The following is an 18975-nucleotide window of genomic DNA, read 5'->3' on the forward strand; positions in this document are numbered from 1 at the left end:
TGTTTATCCTGTAGGTTAAATGCACGAATTTGAAAATACTGTTATTATACACGTCATGATCAGAAATGGTGTTTTCTATAAAACATTGAAAATTGTGTCGTCAAGCTTTAAGGTAACATATGGTCAACATGACATCAACAGCGACTCGCTGCCACGTTATTTTCAGAGGTCGTTTACGGTAGGTTTGCTTTGCTTAAATATAGAACAGATCAGAGAACCTACCGCAGAATTCAAACGGTGAAGTGTATTTGTGTGCGTGGTTTATTCGACTTCAAAAGTGAGAAATTGAAGACGAGAAAAATATGTCCCAGTGGCATCCAGGGGATGAAAACAGTACATTACGAGTGATTCGTATTATTGTTTTATTAGTATTTGCATGCTGATCTTGATTAAGTTGATAACACAGAGACTAATTTTAACCTACTTGAAACTCGGATATATTTCCTATTGCTCGTAGCTCGCTGGTCGTTCTCTGATTGTAAACCACATGGAAGTGAACTGTAAACTTAATACCTTTGGGGCAGTGGGGTAGCCTGGAGGATAAAGTGTTTGCTCGTCAGGCCGAAGATCCGGGTTCGACCCGTGTACAATGTTTGGAGCCCATTTCTGGTGTCCTCCAACGTGATACTGATGGAATAGTGCTTAAGCGGCGTAAAACCATATTCACTCACTCACTTAAGACCATTGAGGTTTAAGAGCTCTAAATAGTTTGTTTATTTTTTAACGCTGCACTCAGCACTATTCCAGCTACATGACAGTGGTTTGTAAATAATCGAGTCTTGACCAGACAATTCAGTGACTGACATCATGAGCATGGATCTAGGCAGTTGGGATACGATGACATGCATCAACCAAGTCAGCGAGCCTGACCACACAATACCTTTAGTCACCTTTACGACAATCGTGGGTTGCTGAAGACCAATTCAAACCCGTAATCTTCACGGGATCCACACACGTGAGTGGAATATATTTGTACTTACATGTGTCTCAATCTGATTGGTTAAAAAATGGAATTTGAAACACGGACATTGCCGTCAGTTCCAACAGAATTGTTTGTCCATCGAATACCCAATACCACTCGCGAATCTAAAAAAATATAGAATCTCACCCAGGTGTCTTTTAATATCAAATATATCTACACGGGTCGATAAAAGTTTTAAATCGACGAGTGTTGATATATTTGATATCAAAAGACACAATGGTGAGATTCTATTTATCATCCAACATCATTCTTCAAACTTTTTTCAGTTTGTAGACAGTAATAAGGAGCGTCTAACGTGTAAAAAGTATTTCTCACAGCTTCAGTAGCAGAGCCACTAGTGATATTTACAATGTAGATATCGCTTGATCTCACCCAAGCGATATCTCCTGTGGGAGCCAGTTTTGGATGATAAATAATGGTTTTCTCCTGAAGAATTAGGTTTCATATTTACCAATAATATTTATTCAACCAAGTGTCATGTGCTTTCGACTAGTATCCGAAATATTGCTGAGTGCGGCGTTAAACAACAAACAAACAAACAAACAAACAATGACCAGTAGACATTTTTCATGAACCCTTTCGCCAATTGTCGACATTCATGCAGACATGTTATATATAGACACGATTATACACCATGCATCTTGTGACGTGTGGTTGACATCCATGAAGACATAACGGCCACGTTAACCCTCAACATATCCTTTGACAAATGGTCGACATTCGGGTAACCAGGTAATGTTTGTTCAGTGACATTCAATCAGACAGGTGGCCGCTGTGACGTCACGTGTATCTGGTGGTCAGCTGATGGCATTCCTGCATACAGATGGCCATGGTCATCTCACACACGTCTTGTGGCCAACAGTCGACCTTGTCTTCAAATAAATGGTCACATTAATTTTTATTTTTTTTCACTGTGGTCACATTCGTCACCTGCACTCACCCATTTCCATAACCTGCGAGAAGACTCGTCCCCCAATCGATGAATGCTATGTGCGAAAATACGGCAAACCAATCAGAATGCGCGTATGACTTCAGGTACTTCGGTCAAAGAATCCCTCAGGAATATTTTTTTAACATAGGTCTTGCTTCTAAAAATATACCCAAGATACAGTTAAATGTGTTCAATCATACTGTAAGTCAAGATGTGTTTTCCATAGCATCAGGAATATGTATGATATGTAGGGGAAATATACGTGCCTGGATGCGCTTAGACGGAACCCAGTCGCAAAAATGAGCACGAGAGGGGCACGTGTCGCTATTCGGCTTGTCACGGAATGACACGAGTTGGTCACGAATGACTGCATTCGCGACCAACTCGTGTTATTCCGGGACAAGCCGAATAGCGACTCGTGCCCCTCTCATGGCCTTTTTTGCGACCGGGTTCCGTCCTAGCGCAAACGGCCATACCTAAAATAATTGTCAACTCGTCGCGTTATGGTTCACATATATTTCCCAATATATTACATATATTTCAGATGCAATTTAAAGCACATCTGGACATGTGGAATTATACAGTATGATTGAACACATTTAACTGTGTATTGGGTATATTCTTAGATGCATGACATTTGTAAAATCAAATATTATTTCTGAGTGATTCTTTGACGAAGAACTTGAAATCATACGCGCATTCTGATTGGTTTGTCGTATTTTCGCACATAACATTCATCGATAGGGGGACGAGTCTTCTTGCAGGTTAGGGAAAGAGGCGAGTGGTGACGAATGGAATGACTGTGGCCAGTGGCCGAGAGTGTCAGATGACCAACCCGTGTATCCTGAGTGTGATGAACAATACATTTTCACTAGAGACAGATGGTCACTTTAGTTCCCTATCGTGTGGCCATCTTCTTCATTTATGACGTCGTTTCTCGTTTGACGTCATTCCGTCATTACGTGAAGTGATATTTGCAATAGTGCACACACGATAACATCACATATACCCTCTGGTAATTTGTGGTATTTTGTTACAAGATCCACCAGCGAAACAATGCCATGTGACGTCAGCCAAGCAACCGGTTTGCTGGGGTCATCGAGTGTGCATAAGCTTCTCTCAGTGACCTGTCATCTCTACACGCAATGTCATTGAAAAAGCCAAGGGATTTGGGGAGTTTTCGCTATTTGTTAGTGAAACCTCTTCCCGCAGGACATGAACACGTGCTTTGGTAAATATTACACTATGCGTAATACAAAGGTGTGTTTATTAAACAGGTGATCTCTTCTCTGGTGAGTTATAAATGTCGAATAATGCACATTGCGACGCATAATAACATTCACTCAGTCACTTGTGGTCTTGTGGTCAACCTTCAGACAGATTGTCAAGTTCATCCTGCGGTCAATGACGGTTATTACCTTAGAGTCTAATCAACCTATGTACTTCATGCTTGTCTTAAGAGCCGACTAAAAGGAGTAATGGGTGATCAGGCTGTATGACTACCGGTTGATTGCGTGTCATAATTCCCCAATGACGTGGATTGTTGTTCTTGCTTCAGTTACAGCCAGCCTTAATTTTGTTTTATCTAATTGCTGATTGCACGTTAAACAACATTCACACACTCTAAAGTCAGGCTTGCGTATGTGATGCATGTAATGTTTTAGAGTCTACGGGAGATTAACAGAATGCAAATTCAGTTAGTTTGTTTGTTTCTTGTTTAACGCCGCACTCAGCAATATTCCAGCTATATGACGTTATACATGGGCACAGATCTCCACGCCGTCGGGGTATGATGACTCCCAGTCAGCCAGATCACACATTGCAACCACATTATCTTTGTTTTGGGGGGTGCACGGGTTGCCCAATCGCCCTAGGCGCCGCAATCTGCTGAGCAGATCGAGTAGCCTCCCTTGGGCACGCCAGGAACTGGGAGCGTAGGTTCGATTTCTCCCTTTTGTGTTTCTTCTGGCGTTTAACCCAAGTCACCCACTCACTTTATTTCGACAGGTAACAGCGCCATAATTGAATCTGGTCCGTTCGTCCCACGAGACGATTAATTGACAAAATCCACTCACGAAGTAATTTCTATTAGGGCTGGGACGGGTAATTCGGGTACTCGGGTCGGGTGGGTACTGAGTAGGACCCGGGTACCCACAGGACTACCCGGACCCGTGGTTAGTCACGTGATATATTGTTTAATGACCAAAAGGATCTAAAACTCTATGTTTAAACTACAAGTCACTAATGTTCGCAGTTCTTCCGGACGACTAGGCCCGTTCCTTCTGACTATTATATGTTTGAATAAAATTAAAATTTTAGTCAACTTCAGTGTATACACCAGATCGTTTCAAACGTGTACCTAAACACATTCGACCAGAAGTACGGTCAAACTTTTCCCAATCGGACAGTTTGTACCTACCTCTTGAGACCTACAGCGGGTAGGATCGGGTAGGGTCGAGTAATAGTGGGGTGGTTACCCGGGTAGTAAATGTGGGCTCGTCCCAGCCCTAATTTCTATTCCAAATACACAGTCTGTAAACACCACGTTATACAAGAGAGAATAGGTTAACAGCTGCACTATTTTCAACTGGTGCTATAGTTAGCAATACGTAGTATAGCAATGTTTAATGAGGTAATTCAATCGACGTTTTAACTGATCGCTAAATCTGAGTTTCAATTTCTTGTAATAATTCCTGTACCTTAATTACATACATACTTTCAGTTTCATTTCATTGACTAGTTCACTTTGTTATGACCCATAGTTTATAGTTAGTCAGGCTTAGAACCTTTTGAACAATACTCGTAATCGTAAGAGGCGACTCAATGGATAGGGCGGTCAGACCCGTGGACTATATATAGTTGTTAGCGTGTCAACGTACCCCAACGGCGTGAGTGCATATATCACTCTTGTGGAATGTAAATAACCAGACTCTTATTATTGCTTGCGCACAGAACACGCGAAATGCGAGGAAGAATATGAACTTGAAAATTTAATATTTCTTAAGAACCTAGATCTATATTGTGTGGAGTAACGTTCTTCTGAAAAAAATCATGATAAAATACCAAATACCACTATTAATTTGGTCTTTGAGTACATGTATTTGTTCTCAGTAAGATTTCTCGACACAATCTTATAATACACTGTACACAAAACGTAATGTAACAATGACCACGCGGATAAGAATAAAGGGGAGATCACTCTAAACTGTTACTAAAAACATAGAGGTCGCCGGCGTCGCGCACCTAGCAGACGACAGGAAATCCACAGAAGTTGCATTTGTCAGCTGCGGAAAAAGTAGCTTTTTGGTAAGTAACATTTTAAGTAAGTACATCTCTGGCTAAATTAGTATAGGTTCTTTTAATAGTACGCACTGCTTGATTTTGTAATGTGTGACATTATCTTGCAATAGAGAATGGTTGAAGAAATTGATGAATGTAGATGAATGAATTTATAAAATGTCATAACCGCCAGCTGACCACAGGGGCTTAGTGACCATATATATCTTGCTGATAGTTTTGCGTTACGATAAAGACCCCGTGGACATAAAAACGAAAGTTTACAAGATTTTAGTAATATGGCTATAACAAAAGTGGGCTTGAAGAGGTTAATCAAATGAAGACATTATGCCTACATAATTTATTGAAAAATGATGATTTTTTCAAATAATATTTAAAGAATTGCAACAGCTTTTTTATATCGCAAAATGATTCGGGCTTAAAAAAGCCTGGGTCAAAAGCAGCGGAAGAAACTAACATTTGTAGTCCAGTTCTTATAATGATAACATGAAGCAAAACCCTTATGGCAAATTTCTACTAGTCCATATGATAAGGACTACAGGACTGGTATCAATTTCTAATGCTGGTATAATGTAGATAGAGGAAATTTGCCATTTTCAAGGTTTTCTCTATATGCTATCATTATAAGGACTAGTGGACAAAAAATGTTATAATTTTCTGTGAAATTGAAGAATAGATATAACTACCCATAACTAGCCTAGTTCATGGAAATGTTCGCTAGCACAGGCTATCACAACCCACCACAGGCTAGTTGGCAAGCATTATTTTCTAAGTGTTTGTTACAATATTCACTTGTATTTATCAATGAAGAATTGGATAAAGAATTTAGTCAACAGGTTACAAATTTCCACTTTCAGTCACAGATGAGCCTTGCCCTTCCTAGTTTTGAAGCAACATATGGTGGGATATATTTTACAGGCTTCATGAAAACTTGAATTCCTGATTATCCAAATAGGCCTAATGAAGATAAGGAGCTTTTGATACCACATATTCCCTGTCAACCTGCTGTTGTTTCAACCACAGCATTATCCACTGCATAATCATATGAAGAGGCAGAGGCAACAATCGCAACAGAATGAAGGGAATTCTGTTGAAGAGCCTTCTTCTTTTAATCATGTGCCAGCCAAAAGACAAAAGAGGTCATGTTTCATTGTTAAGGGAAAAGAAATGAAGGCATTCTTTGGCCTCATAGGTAAGTATCAGTGGTAGAAACTAACATTATTGGTCCACTAATCCTCATTATGATAACATATAGCAAAACCCTTAAATGTGGCAAATTTAGTTCTTATGTATTCGATACCTTAACAATTGGGCAGCTTGACAAGGATTATAGGACAAGTAACAATTTCTGAAGTTGAAGTATGATCACATTTCAGATATACTAGTAAGGTATGAGTTGTAGACTTGTAGACATCATCATGTCTCCTTTGACTTCTTCAAAGTCATGCAAACTGTTTTACAATGTGTCTTGCTGACAATTTTTTTTATTTGGTCTAAATATCTCAAAATTTGTTAAAACCGGTTGAAACCAAGTTTAGATATTTTCTACTGAGTATCAGAAATGAAAGGAAGTTATTACATCCTTGCAATTTTCAGCTATAGTATTTTAATAGGTGCTTATTTGCCTGGCCAACACTCAGTTATTCACTCAGTGAATTTGGTGAAGACAAATGGCATCAGGTCATTTTCATGATTTCATGAACTTTTAATAGCACACTCTATATCTTTACCATATTTGAAAAAATATCTAAACCCTGTTAACCTGCTGCTGGGATATAGATTGTATGTTGTTGCCTGATGTAAAACAAGAAACAAATCCATCTTGACCTGTCTTTCATCAGGCAATATTCTGAACCAAATTCAGGAAAAAATCTGCAACTATTTGTTTAACCAAACAAAAACCACACATGATGACAAACGACTATTGAGTTTTGATACTGTTCTCAGCGTTAGAAACTAAGAGTTTTTGTCCACTGGTCCTAATAATGATAACATATAGCAAAACCCTTAAAAAGGGCAAATTTCTACTAGTCCTTATGATACCTTTACCACTGGGCATTTTGGCAAGGACCACAGGACTAGTGCCAATTTCTAACACTGTGACTTCTATTGCTACGTATAACCTTTACTCATCCATGACCAGTAAATTTGTTTATATAATAGTCCACTTTATATACATAGTTGTACTTTCAAGTGTTGATTAAAAGTATGTAAGTTCAACGTGTGTGAAAACTTAGTAAGACAGTTAGGGATGTGGATATGCATGTGGAATTTGTTGCATAAAATCAATTATCTCATACTTATTCAATGATTATCTATTTTGGATTCCAAGCTTTCTATCCTTGACAGGCAAACTGGAAAGAAAGCATTCTTTTGTTCAAATGGGAATTTTCTTAATATTCAAATATAGATAAATTCAGAAGAACTGAGACATTTTTTACTCAGCTTGGGAATTTGTACATTTTATTGCAGACTTGGAGTCAAATATAGGCCTCTGAGTAGGACATCATTGCTGGAAGTGTTCAAATTAATAGATTAGATGGGCCTCACTTTCCAACCAAGGAATTGATCATGAAATCTGTGATTTACTTTTTTACATTTATACTAATTCATTTTGTAGAGGATCCTGAAATTGAGTGTGATGCATAGAGATGATATAAAAAGTTAAAAACATAAACGTCTGTTGCTGGTAATGTGTTTGTGTTTCAGATTAAGTGTAATATGAATGTTTCTTTTTCATTTATTGTTATTTATATGAAGCATACAGAAATAATACTCTAAATTTAATTTTTCTGTTCTCATTCATAAATAATCGTTAACTATCAGTCATTGCTTTTTCCTGGTCACATTCAGCACACCATGAAAATGTACCATAAAGTCATTTACACCAGACTCCATCGGGTCTTCAAAATCACTTAGTGAGAATTATTTCTTCTCTCAGATTAATGTTGGTAATCTGGATTTTCAAATATATATAAATCTAATTAGTTAGCTTTATTACTAATGTATATTTCACCCTATGAACAACTTAGATAAACTAAACCATGCCATGTCATTTTATGGTTTGTTGTGCTTGAACAATGTTTCTTTTTTATGTGTTCCAGCTGATGAACTGATCCAAGACTTCCTTGAAATGGATAGCTGTATGAGAATTGCTGATAATGTAAGCTGTACTGCTTAACATTTTGCTTCAATTGTGACATTGGTTATGTGACATGATATATAAAGCTGTTCTTGGTCACACATACAGTTGGCACTGAAGATTTGTAAACTTATACCATGATGCACATAAAAGATACAGTCAGCTTCACAGTTCAAATTAAGTGTTGTTGATTTTGTAGGTTTTTCGTTTATCAGTGTTTATCAGGACAGTACTACAATTACGTTTAAGTAGTCTATCAAACAACTTCATGATATTTTTAGGTCTACTGATGAGCTAGCATAATCATGTGATTACAGTTAACTCCAGATCCTCAATCAGGATTGTTGCCGTCTGTAACTTTAGCCACTACTGCGAAACCAGAGTCTATTAAAATTCTGTTCGGTCTAGTAAGCTCAGGTAATAACACTAAAATCTACTGAAAGTAATGCTTAGAGCTATGTTTGGGCTAGTATACTCAAAAGATTTTGGCAGAGACTGCAGTTGTAACAAACATTATTATTCATGTGAAGTGATGTTAATGTCCCTTCTGGATATGTCTGACTCACTATACTTCATATAATATGAAATTATTTTATATTCTTCACCATTTCCATTTACAGTATTTGATTGCAATGGTGTTTGCCTACTTCAAGAGAGCTGGCTACTCTCTGAGGGAGTATTCAAGGACCAATTTCTTCATTGCACTGTAAGCACTAATTTACTTTTTTCGACCATATAATGATTATGATTTCTTCTGTCCAAGAGTGAGTACTACACTTTGAAGGCTTTTCCTAGCCACATACAAGAATGATAAAAGATCTCTTGTAAGCATATACAAACATACTAATAAAATTTTGGTACATTATGTTTACGACATATTAACTATTATATATAGTCATATAGACTGGACATCTTGACTAGTTCCTTTTCATCCTCGCTGCATATGGGAGGGGGAGGGGGGGGTGTTTAGAGTCATCATCTGGTCTGTCTGTGTCATTTCGTATTTCATCAAAACTTGGTACATATATTAACCAGGGGCTGAAGTCAAGCCTTTTGCTGTTTAGGAATATTTATAAACTTATTTTTTTCCTGTGTTTGTCTGTATCATATCTCTAAAACAATAATTAGGTACTCTTTTTTTAAAACTGCATACACAAAGACAAGCTTGTCAACTGGTGCCTTTTTCTAATTAGTTTGTGGGGGCAGGAGGGATTTGTAATCTTCTGATGACTCTTCAATGTAATGAATGGTGAAGATATATAGTGTTCAACATGGGTTATTTTCAGTGTGGGAAATATCAACTGAGCTATAGATATTCAGAATTCATTTATTAACGGAACAAGGTGGATATTTCCCAGAGCATATAACTTCTATTTATCCTTTTTGTAAAGCTTAAAACGATCTTTGTCAGGATGAACAGAAATTGGAGATGGAGTAACATGTTTTAGTTAAATTAATATATCACTCTTGTTTTCAAGGACATTCACTGATTGTCATAAAAAATGTTTTCAATATTATTTTTTTAAATTTTGATAATTTAGGGGAATTTTCTATCAATTTTTGCTTACAGGTAAATGATGAAAATGCCCCGATAACATTTGTCTTCGAGCAAAATCACTGTATTGCATTTTTTTACAAACGCCAGTTTAAGTACTAGTTTATGTTCAAATGCCTTGGAATTCACTATTTTATCTCAATACTGTCATCTTTAATTGTTTAATTTTAGCAGATTGTGATAAGTTTTCACTAAAATAGAATACGTGGAAAAAGAATTTGCAAAGCATGCGCATTAACTCAGACAGGCTAAAGAATGCTAAAAGATGATACTTGTAGATTGAGCGTGGCACCAAACAAGTGTTTTAACTATTGGGCAGGACATTCATTGAATGGATTTAATTTCAGATATCTTGCAAATGATGTGGAAGAAGATGAAGAGGAAATAAAGTATGAAATCTTTCCATGGGCTCTTGGCAAAAAATGGAAAAAGAAATACCCTGGATTTCTAGCCAAGAGAGATAAATTACTGAAGAGGATTGACTACAGAGCCATTGTTAGCAAGCGTTGTTGTGAGGAGGTAACTGGAACAAAATGCATGTGGAAGTTGATTGAATTTCAACTTTGAAAAAGTAAAATAGCTATGATTTTCTGCATAATATAATACATTGAAACAGTGTTTAATCTAAAGGTACAATAAGCACAAATGGAACATTTGAAAAAAGAGCCATTGCCTCTATTGCTCACCTGGTATTAATGCATTTACTTAATGAACATTGAAAAACAATATAGCTCAAGTGCACATACGAAAAAATATGCATGGCTACATGGTAGATTCTTATGAGATACAGGTCTACTGCACTAGACATACAGTAATTATCTTCCTGAGGCGAACACTTTATCTATAGCATCTAAAGTCAGTGTTTATAGGACAAACATAAAACTGTGTATTCTTAATATCTTGGGTCACAATTTGGGCTTCTTCCCATGTTTGTTATCATATGAACTCCACCAATTCTAATCATAGTCATTAAACATCTAAGTCTTTTTGGAGGAAGTCGCCAAATAAAATTCTTGTTTTAAAGGAAAAGTTAAATCTAATTTGGGACTTTGTGATATTTGCAGACCAGCACTGAAGGTAACAAACATTATGTCTGAGTGTTGGGCTGTTTCAATTCTCCAATGTACCAGGTGCATGAATCGAAGTGACTTTAATGTCTGTCCATTGTCTGCCAGCTACTGCTGCAAATTCAAAATTTTCTTTGGAAACTATAACTGAAAATGCTCTTTGAAACAAAATGAGGTGTGAAGCTGAACCTTTGCTGACTGATCCCACATTAGATCTTTACGTTAACATCGTCTTCATCCCAAGTTACCTTTGATGTGCTTGCAGATAATGGCCATTGAGAACTCGCACATGGTATGGAGTCGAGAACGTCTTGCACATCATGGTGGTGCATTGAGGAGTTACATGCTTGACTCAGAAGATGATAACTATCCTCGTGGACCTGATGCCACTCCAAGAATATGTCACCTGTGTGATGCAACAGACAGCCAGTATGATTCAGCTAGTCCTTCCAGTTATTCCTGGTACATTTCATCAACAGACTCCTCGCCAGAAACAAACTGCAGCAGTGTACACTCTAGATTTGACATGAAAGGTACATGACACATTATTGTTGATAACATGGACATATTGCAATAATAATGAGAAAAGAAAGATAAGTATTTGTAAATACAGATTTACAGTGTATCATACTTGTTAACTTATTACACACTCTGTGTATGAAAGATGATTTTTGCCTCACCTGAACTGAAAGGTGTATTTGTTGGCATATGTGTAAAACAATTTATTTTTGTATTTCAAACATGGCCTACAGCCTTCTTTTCCATTTATTCATGCACCAATTTGTTTATAATGTAAACATTTCAATATATATAGGCTATGTATAATGTCTTTCGTGTAGAAATATATTTTTTCTTGGGGGTAGTATGTTTATGAAGGTGTAATTCTAATTTTCTTTAGAAATCATATTGAAACTTTGCCTTCAGGCCCCTGAGATGCCATTTTTTCATGTCATTTGATATGCAGTAATTATGTGGATTATTAAATGTCTGCAATGGTCTGGTGTTAATATATTAAATACAGTGTAAGGAATTTAGCAGGGTCCTTGAACTGGTTGTTATATCAAGATTTGCACCATAATATGAGATTTTGCCTTTCAAAACTTCTGGAGATTATTGAAGACAAATGTTTTCAGGGCATTTCATCATTTACCGGTAAGCAAAAGTTGATAGAAAATTCCTGAAAAAAATGCTCCTGTCACAGGTGTGTTGCTGATGAGAGACGAAGTATGTCCATTGCCTTCATTTGGCCAAACCATTTTTATCTCTGATTTCTTGATTTTCTATACCAAATTTTCAAGCATGCAGGAGGTTAAAAAAAACATTTTCATGCTGGGGCGAGTAGACTCATCCAAAAATGTGAAACGAAAGTGGTCTGCCCTGATTAATGCTTCCATTGCAAAATTAAAGAAATGTGGCACTAAATCCAAAATTCTCCTTTGCGACAGGTTTGAAAAAGAATCTCCCAGAACAGGGATCAGATGATGTGTGGCCAACAATTGAAGAATAATGCAACTATTCTCAACAGTTTTGATTAAACCATTAAATTGTGATAATGTTCTTCAAGCTGTGATATCTCAATTTATGTAATATATGTACTCAATTGTAAAAGAACTTAACATGTAGAAAGAATTCATAAAATGCTACCAGTGAGAGTGTTTGTTACTTTGCTATTTATTTGTGTTTGTGCCATATATGTGAAGGAAATGCCTTCAAATAGTATTGCTCTCTAGTAGTCTGTAGAATTTAATTACTTATTTGTTCTTGCTCATACATCTATTTATTGATAATGAATGCTGCTTTTTTTATATTATATTATTGGGTCAATTACAGTGAACATTTCTGCTTATAATATAACTTGAAAGTTTATAAAGGATATTATTTTGTTTGTGTCCAAGACTGAATTAGTATTATCATACTTTTACAATCTCATTAAAATCAGATCTTAGTTCTTGCTATCGCTGAACAAAGATCTGAGGACATCCCATTATGGGTCACGTCAGAACGACCTTTCATCCAACCAATCAGAGCGTCGCTTACCAGATCATGAAAGTGACAGCCGGAATGTGTTTTCGGATCATGCAACCTTGAAATATTTAACAGAGGGTATTCTGAACGACAGTTACGGGTTTTATGATTATATCCATACAATCTAGGCCGTCTGTAAACCATTCCAGAGTGTTCTTTTTATCAGTTTTAAAAATTTTAACCGAGAATACGTCAAAATATGTTTCGAAGCGTAGTCACCCGTTTGAAACTAGTGTCGTAAAGCTGCCTTCTGTAAGGCCTTGTCGATTTCTTGTCATTCATTTCATTGATCGGTCAAAGTGCGCAAGAGGTCGTTGTGATGTGACCCGTAATGGGATGTCCTCAAATCTTTAGCGGTAGCGAAAACTAAGATCTGATTTTAATGAGATTGATACTTTTATATTATATGACCACATCCACAAGGCATTCATAAGAAAATAAATAATGGAGTTTGGTTAAATTATATTCGTTTGGCTGCAAACTTCAGTTTGGATGGATTAGAAAAGAAAAAAAAGATGCAATTCAAAATAATTATTTTAAATTTTTAGGCTCTTACCACTACAATCCTTTCTAACTTTCTTTTTACTTATTTTCTGAGTTTTTGTGTACTATTTTATCTGGTTTGTTGTTTTTGTACTTCCATGTCACATATCTTGGTTTTATTTGAAATGTTTTTGTTTTCAGAGAAAACAAATATTAGCTAAATGTAACAATTGTTTTGTTCCAGGTGGAACCTGATTGTTTTTTGCCATGCTTTTTTGCCACAAACAATATTGTTGATAATTTGTTATATACTTCCATGTATTGTTTTTATCCTCACTATTTAAGTCAATGTACTAAAAATTAATGTTAAATCCTACACGGAAAGGCTCAAAATGAATAGTATTTAGACAGCAAATTTGAAGTGCATGATGGCACAGAAGGATCTCCACACAACATGGATTTGCATATGATTTACATTTAACATGATTTAAGGTTCAGTACCTTTGTGAAAAAGCATGTACATAATTACAGTATTCATGGTATCTGACCAGTTTGAATACGTATTCGACTTAATAAGCGCCCAGGGCGCTCTCAAAATTAGAAAGAGGGGGCTCTTATTAGAATTTTATTTTGGTGAAAAAGACAGAGTTGAAAGATAAATTTCGTGGTTTATGCTGACAGCCTGAAATGTTTATATACGAGAGATACATTTTTCCAGAATATAAATGCCCATAATTAAGGGTGCATATAACACACTAGCACGTATTATACGCGAATAAATAAGTGTTGTGTACATTGATCAATCGGAAGGGGTGTTAATTGGTATTGTTCACTAGCCAATATATTAGCAAATATCGCCGTGGGCGCTTATTAGAGCAGGGCGCTTATCACGTCGAATGGTAGTTAATAAGAAAGGGTTTGTGATTTTGAAATGATAGTTTGTCAAGGTCCAAACAAAATAAACAAGAAATAACATTCAGCGGGCCTTACTCTGAAAAATGTGCGGCAAATTGTAGTTTTTAATTTAGTCTGTATACTGCAGGAAGTCTCGGTAGGAGACATACCTGTTATGAATCCTACAACTTTTTCATGCAAATCATTAATGAATGTTCAAGTTGTTGTGAGAGTAGCAACTGTTTGCAGCAAAAACTGCGAGTCAGAAATTCAGATTTGCCATCATAACCCATGTGGAGTTTCCCGGTAAGAATTATCACCAGCAACCTGTACTGGTAGAAAGAGACGACAAAGTAGATTGGGGGGTTAGGCTTGGTGACTTGGTTCATGCAACTTCATGGAGTGTCATTACTGTAAATGTACCCCGATGCCGTTGATCGTTGCTCACAATATCAATCACTGGATTGTCTCATCAAGATTTGATTATTTACACGTTGCCGTCATATAGCTGGAATATTGCTGAGTGCAGCGTTAAACAATTTTTGTTGTTGATATTTCAATCTTGAAAATGCCTGTTTTTGCTTTCAAAGCCTGTATATAATGCTCTAACCTGAATAATTCCACATTATTTAACAACCTTCCATCATTTGGAGTGTGCTATTCCTGAAGATTAACATTGGCTAGCAACGCATGTGTTTGATATGCTGTTGTTACCAGCAGTCTTCTGTATTATGTGACTGAAAAATAAAAGGTTTTTGCTTACAGACTACTATTTTTATTTTATCATGTTTATGAATATCTGTATTGATCACATCATTTCAATGATGAATGCTGACTTGTGCAAACAGTTTTGGAGATAAATATGGAACGCAAATGCACTTAAGGTACTTACATCTTTAAAATAATCAGCTGGTTTTAAAGACTTCAAAGGGATTTGATAAATAGCATTTTCCAAATTTAAGAGTACTATTTTGCCATTTCCGGTAACGGTATAAACAACCAAGTCAATGGATTTAAAGTTCAGAAATATGGAAGTCAACTTAGTTCAACACCAACTTTGAGCGGTATTTCAGTTACACCATGGTGTATCACTTTAAATATGCTTAATATGGGAATCACAAAGTAATGCAGATAAGTAATGCACAAAGTCTTAGATTTTACCACTTTGGTGGAACATATGACCACAGAACGGGTAAGGGTATTATGGTGTGAAACCAAGGATCATTTTCAGAGTGAAACCTGAACCCAGTCATTAGATTCTGGCATGATATTTACAGTCCAAGCCAGGGGCGTAACTAGGAATATTTAAATTGCATGCACATGTATGTTGCATAGCTTGACATAGGATTACCCAGTCTTTACTATGTTGCCTAGAAAACGTTCGTTCTTTCATAGACCATTGTAATGTTTTTTAGAAAAGCAAGTATCAGATCAAACCCTGGCAGTGAACAGTTATGCTTACAGACAAATACAACGTGAACCAAGCACAAACAGGTTCCAGTAATATTGTCTCCAATACTGATGCCACATTGACAAACTGGAAACTTCTAACATAACAGTACAGATTTGAACCCACGTCCTCAGTGTAGGGCACCTAATCGCCACCTCTGAATTAATGTTAAAACACCTTATAAACTAAACACATATGACTTGTGCATAGAGCATTGAAACAAGGAAAGTGCTCAATCCCCTGGATATATTACCAATATACTTATGAAGAGACAACTAGTCTAAAGACTACCTTTTAACCAGATCAATTTGAAAAAGAATCTGCAACTTTAAATACACTCAGTACAAGTAGAAATGTAAATGCTTTGCATACATTTTGTGATGTAACAGTAGTGAAACTATTGGAGATAAGTACATTTCTCCTTGTATATTTAAGTGATTTTTCATTCTTTATATCTGTTAATTCTCAGAAGTGTGCATTGAGTTTGTTTGAACGATTTCAGGTCGCTCAAATACCAAATACTGAAGTCTCATTATCTGATTATCAGATCAAAGTTTCGATATATTTCTTATACATGTAACACATTTACATAATCAACCAGAAACATTGAAAACTATGTTCTTTTTCGAAGTAATCGCATGTAAATGGCATGTACTGAAAAGAGGTGCCAGACTTCGTTTATGTGGTAAGATGAGGTGAAATTTGGTTTAACGTCTCGTCCAAGATTATTGCACTTATATAGCGGCATGAATGCACGTGTGTGTGTGTCTGCTTGTACTATTCCGGACTGATGCCAATTTATAGTGCTAGCTCATTGAGATACTATGCCGCAGTTTAACATGAATACCCCACTCAGACACAGTATACTGACTCCGAGCCAACCAGGCCTTGTTTTAGCCCCTTAATGCCGAACGCCAGACAGGGTAACAACAAGCACCATCTTTTAATGTATTTTGGTATGACACGGCATCGAACCCCGGACCTTCCGCTCTTCGGGCGGACACTACCACTAGAGCATGGAGGCTGTCTCGTATATATATATATATATGGCAGTCAGTTGATCACTGCACTACCACACCCACACGACACATTCATAACAACTCGTGTCATTAAGGCAGTTTAAAGAAAGGGGCCATTGTTATGGGGTTATAGCTAAAATGCCACCTCAACAAAACATCACCAGGTGAAAACGGCACTGATTTGCGAAAACGTCACCTCGTCTCAAGTGAAATCATCTACTATTGCTTGGAGAAAATGGCACCTTATTTGTTTTTTACCTTGGTACTGATGAAAAAAATGAAATTAAACTCACATGGTTACAAACACCAATAATTGTGAAATGTTCAAACAATTTTACATTAGAAATTAGCCTCTATTTCAACTGTATTCCAACCTAGCCTATACACTACTCAGCTTATTGTGAAAACAAAATGCTTTGTAGCAAAATAAAATTAAACTCACATTGTCACTTATTAGAGATGGGACAAGTCCAAATTTACGCTACTACCCGGGTATCCATCCTCCTATTACCCAATCCTACCCGGATATCCGCTGTAGGTCTCAATAGATACGAGGGGTGTTCATTAAAGATTTCCCCTAAACCACTTAGGGTTATCATATTTGGTTGAAATTTCACATGTGTAATGATACATGTATCTATGGGTTATGTCTGAATTTGCAGCACCGAACTATTAATCTTACCACTTTTACAGGTGTTATGATCGAGTAGGGTGTGACAATGGAGCCAGCAGAATACCGAGCAGTGATTAGGTTTTTATATTTGAAAGGTCCAAACCAAAAGAAACTTTTGATGAAATGAAAGCAACTTATGGGGAAGATGCCCCATCATATGACGTTGTTAAACACTGGCATCGCCAGTTCAAGTGTGGTCGGACATCTGTGGAAACAGGTGCCATTCCTGGTCGCCCCCATTCAGCCATTGATGAGGACACTATCCATCAAGTGGAGACCGCCATTTTGGCAGACCGACGTATAACTGTTCGCCAGTTAGCACAAGATGTCAAGATCAGTGTAGGGTCTGTGGAAAAAATCATCCATGACAATTTGAACATGCATAAGGTGTCTGCACGATGGATTCCCAGGTTGCTCACCCCTTTCGAAAAGCAGGAACGAGTCAATTGCTCAAAGGATCTTTTGGACATGTGCCAAAAAAAACAGGCAAACTTTTTTGACAGACTTATCACACAGGATGAAACATGGGTCCATCACTATGATCCTGAGACTAAAGTTCAGTCGATGCAATGGAAGCATGTGGAGTCACCACCCCCAAAGAAGGCATGTGTCCAACCCTCTGCAGGCAAGATCATGCTCAAGGTGTTTTGGGACCAGCACGGAGTAGTGATGATGGATTTCTTGGCAAAGGGTACCACAATTACAGGAACTTATTATGCTTCCCTGCTGCGGAAAATGCGGGACGCTATCAAGCTTAAGAGGCGTGGCATGCTGACCAAGGGTGTCCATCTCCTGCAAGACAATGCTCCAGTACACAACTCTCACGTTGCCCAGACAGAAGCGCGGTCCTGTGGCTATGAAATCCTTCCACATCCTCCTTACTCTCCTGACCTTGCACCATCTGACTTCCACCTCTTTCCAACCATAAAGTCATTTTTGAAGGGAAAACGTTTCACAGATGATGAAACACTGATTTCTGAAGTCAAGTCCTGGTTTGAGACGCAAAATGAGGGCTTTTACAAGCGAGGTCTCCATAGTTGCATAAAACGATGGGAGAAGTGTGTAACTCTTGGTGGTTCCTATGTGGAGAAAGACTAATACCTATGCCAAGTTTCATTCCACTAGGTCCATCGGAAGTGGGTCAGGGGAAATCTTTAATGAACACCCCTCGTAGGTACAAAATGTACGATTGGGAATAGTATGACCGTAGTCCTGGACAAAATGTATTTAGATACACGTATAAAACGATCTGGTCATGCATACACTGAAGGTGGCTGAAGATTTATCTTTATTGAAACATATAAGAGTCAGAAGGAATGGATGCATAGCCAGAAAGAAATGTGAACATTAGTGACTTGTAGTGTAACCATAATAGTTTTTGATCATTTTTGTCATTAAACTATATCACATGACTAACCACAGGTCCGGGTAGTCCTGTGGGTACCTGGGTCCTTTTC

The 18975-nt window shown here is 37.2% G+C and overlaps 1 protein-coding gene across 1 annotated transcript; it reads left to right on the plus strand.

Annotated features, from left to right (window-relative positions):
* The first annotated feature begins 5101 nt into the window (after positions 1 to 5101).
* LOC124131790 (speedy protein A-like) lies at positions 5102 to 14169 on the plus strand. Its single transcript, XM_046495257.2, has 7 exons — positions 5102 to 5219; positions 6068 to 6402; positions 8315 to 8373; positions 8973 to 9058; positions 10255 to 10426; positions 11240 to 11507; positions 12420 to 14169. The coding sequence occupies exons 2-7, from the start codon at positions 6255 to 6257 to the stop codon at positions 12479 to 12481; spliced, it is 795 nt and encodes a 264-aa protein (XP_046351213.1). The 5' UTR covers positions 5102 to 5219; positions 6068 to 6254; the 3' UTR covers positions 12482 to 14169.
* The last annotated feature ends 4806 nt before the right edge of the window (positions 14170 to 18975 follow it).

The sequence above is a fragment of the Haliotis rufescens genome, unplaced genomic scaffold, assembly GCF_023055435.1.
Source record: "Haliotis rufescens isolate VD_foot unplaced genomic scaffold, xgHalRufe1.0.p SCAF_3, whole genome shotgun sequence".
Taxonomy (NCBI): Eukaryota; Metazoa; Mollusca; class Gastropoda; order Lepetellida; family Haliotidae; genus Haliotis; species Haliotis rufescens.

What these genes read in the sequence shown, in the direction of transcription:
- LOC124131790 (XM_046495257.2), top strand. Translation starts at nt 6,255, where the DNA reads ATGAAGAGGCAGAGGCAACAATCGCAACAGAATGAAGGGAATTCTGTT. An exon ending in GGCATTCTTTGGCCTCATAG is followed by an intron (nt 6,403 to 8,314) that starts GTAAGTATCAGT and finishes TATGTGTTCCAG; the next exon opens with CTGATGAACTGATCCAAGAC. An exon ending in ACCAATTTCTTCATTGCACT is followed by an intron (nt 9,059 to 10,254) that starts GTAAGCACTAAT and finishes ATTTAATTTCAG; the next exon opens with ATATCTTGCAAATGATGTGG.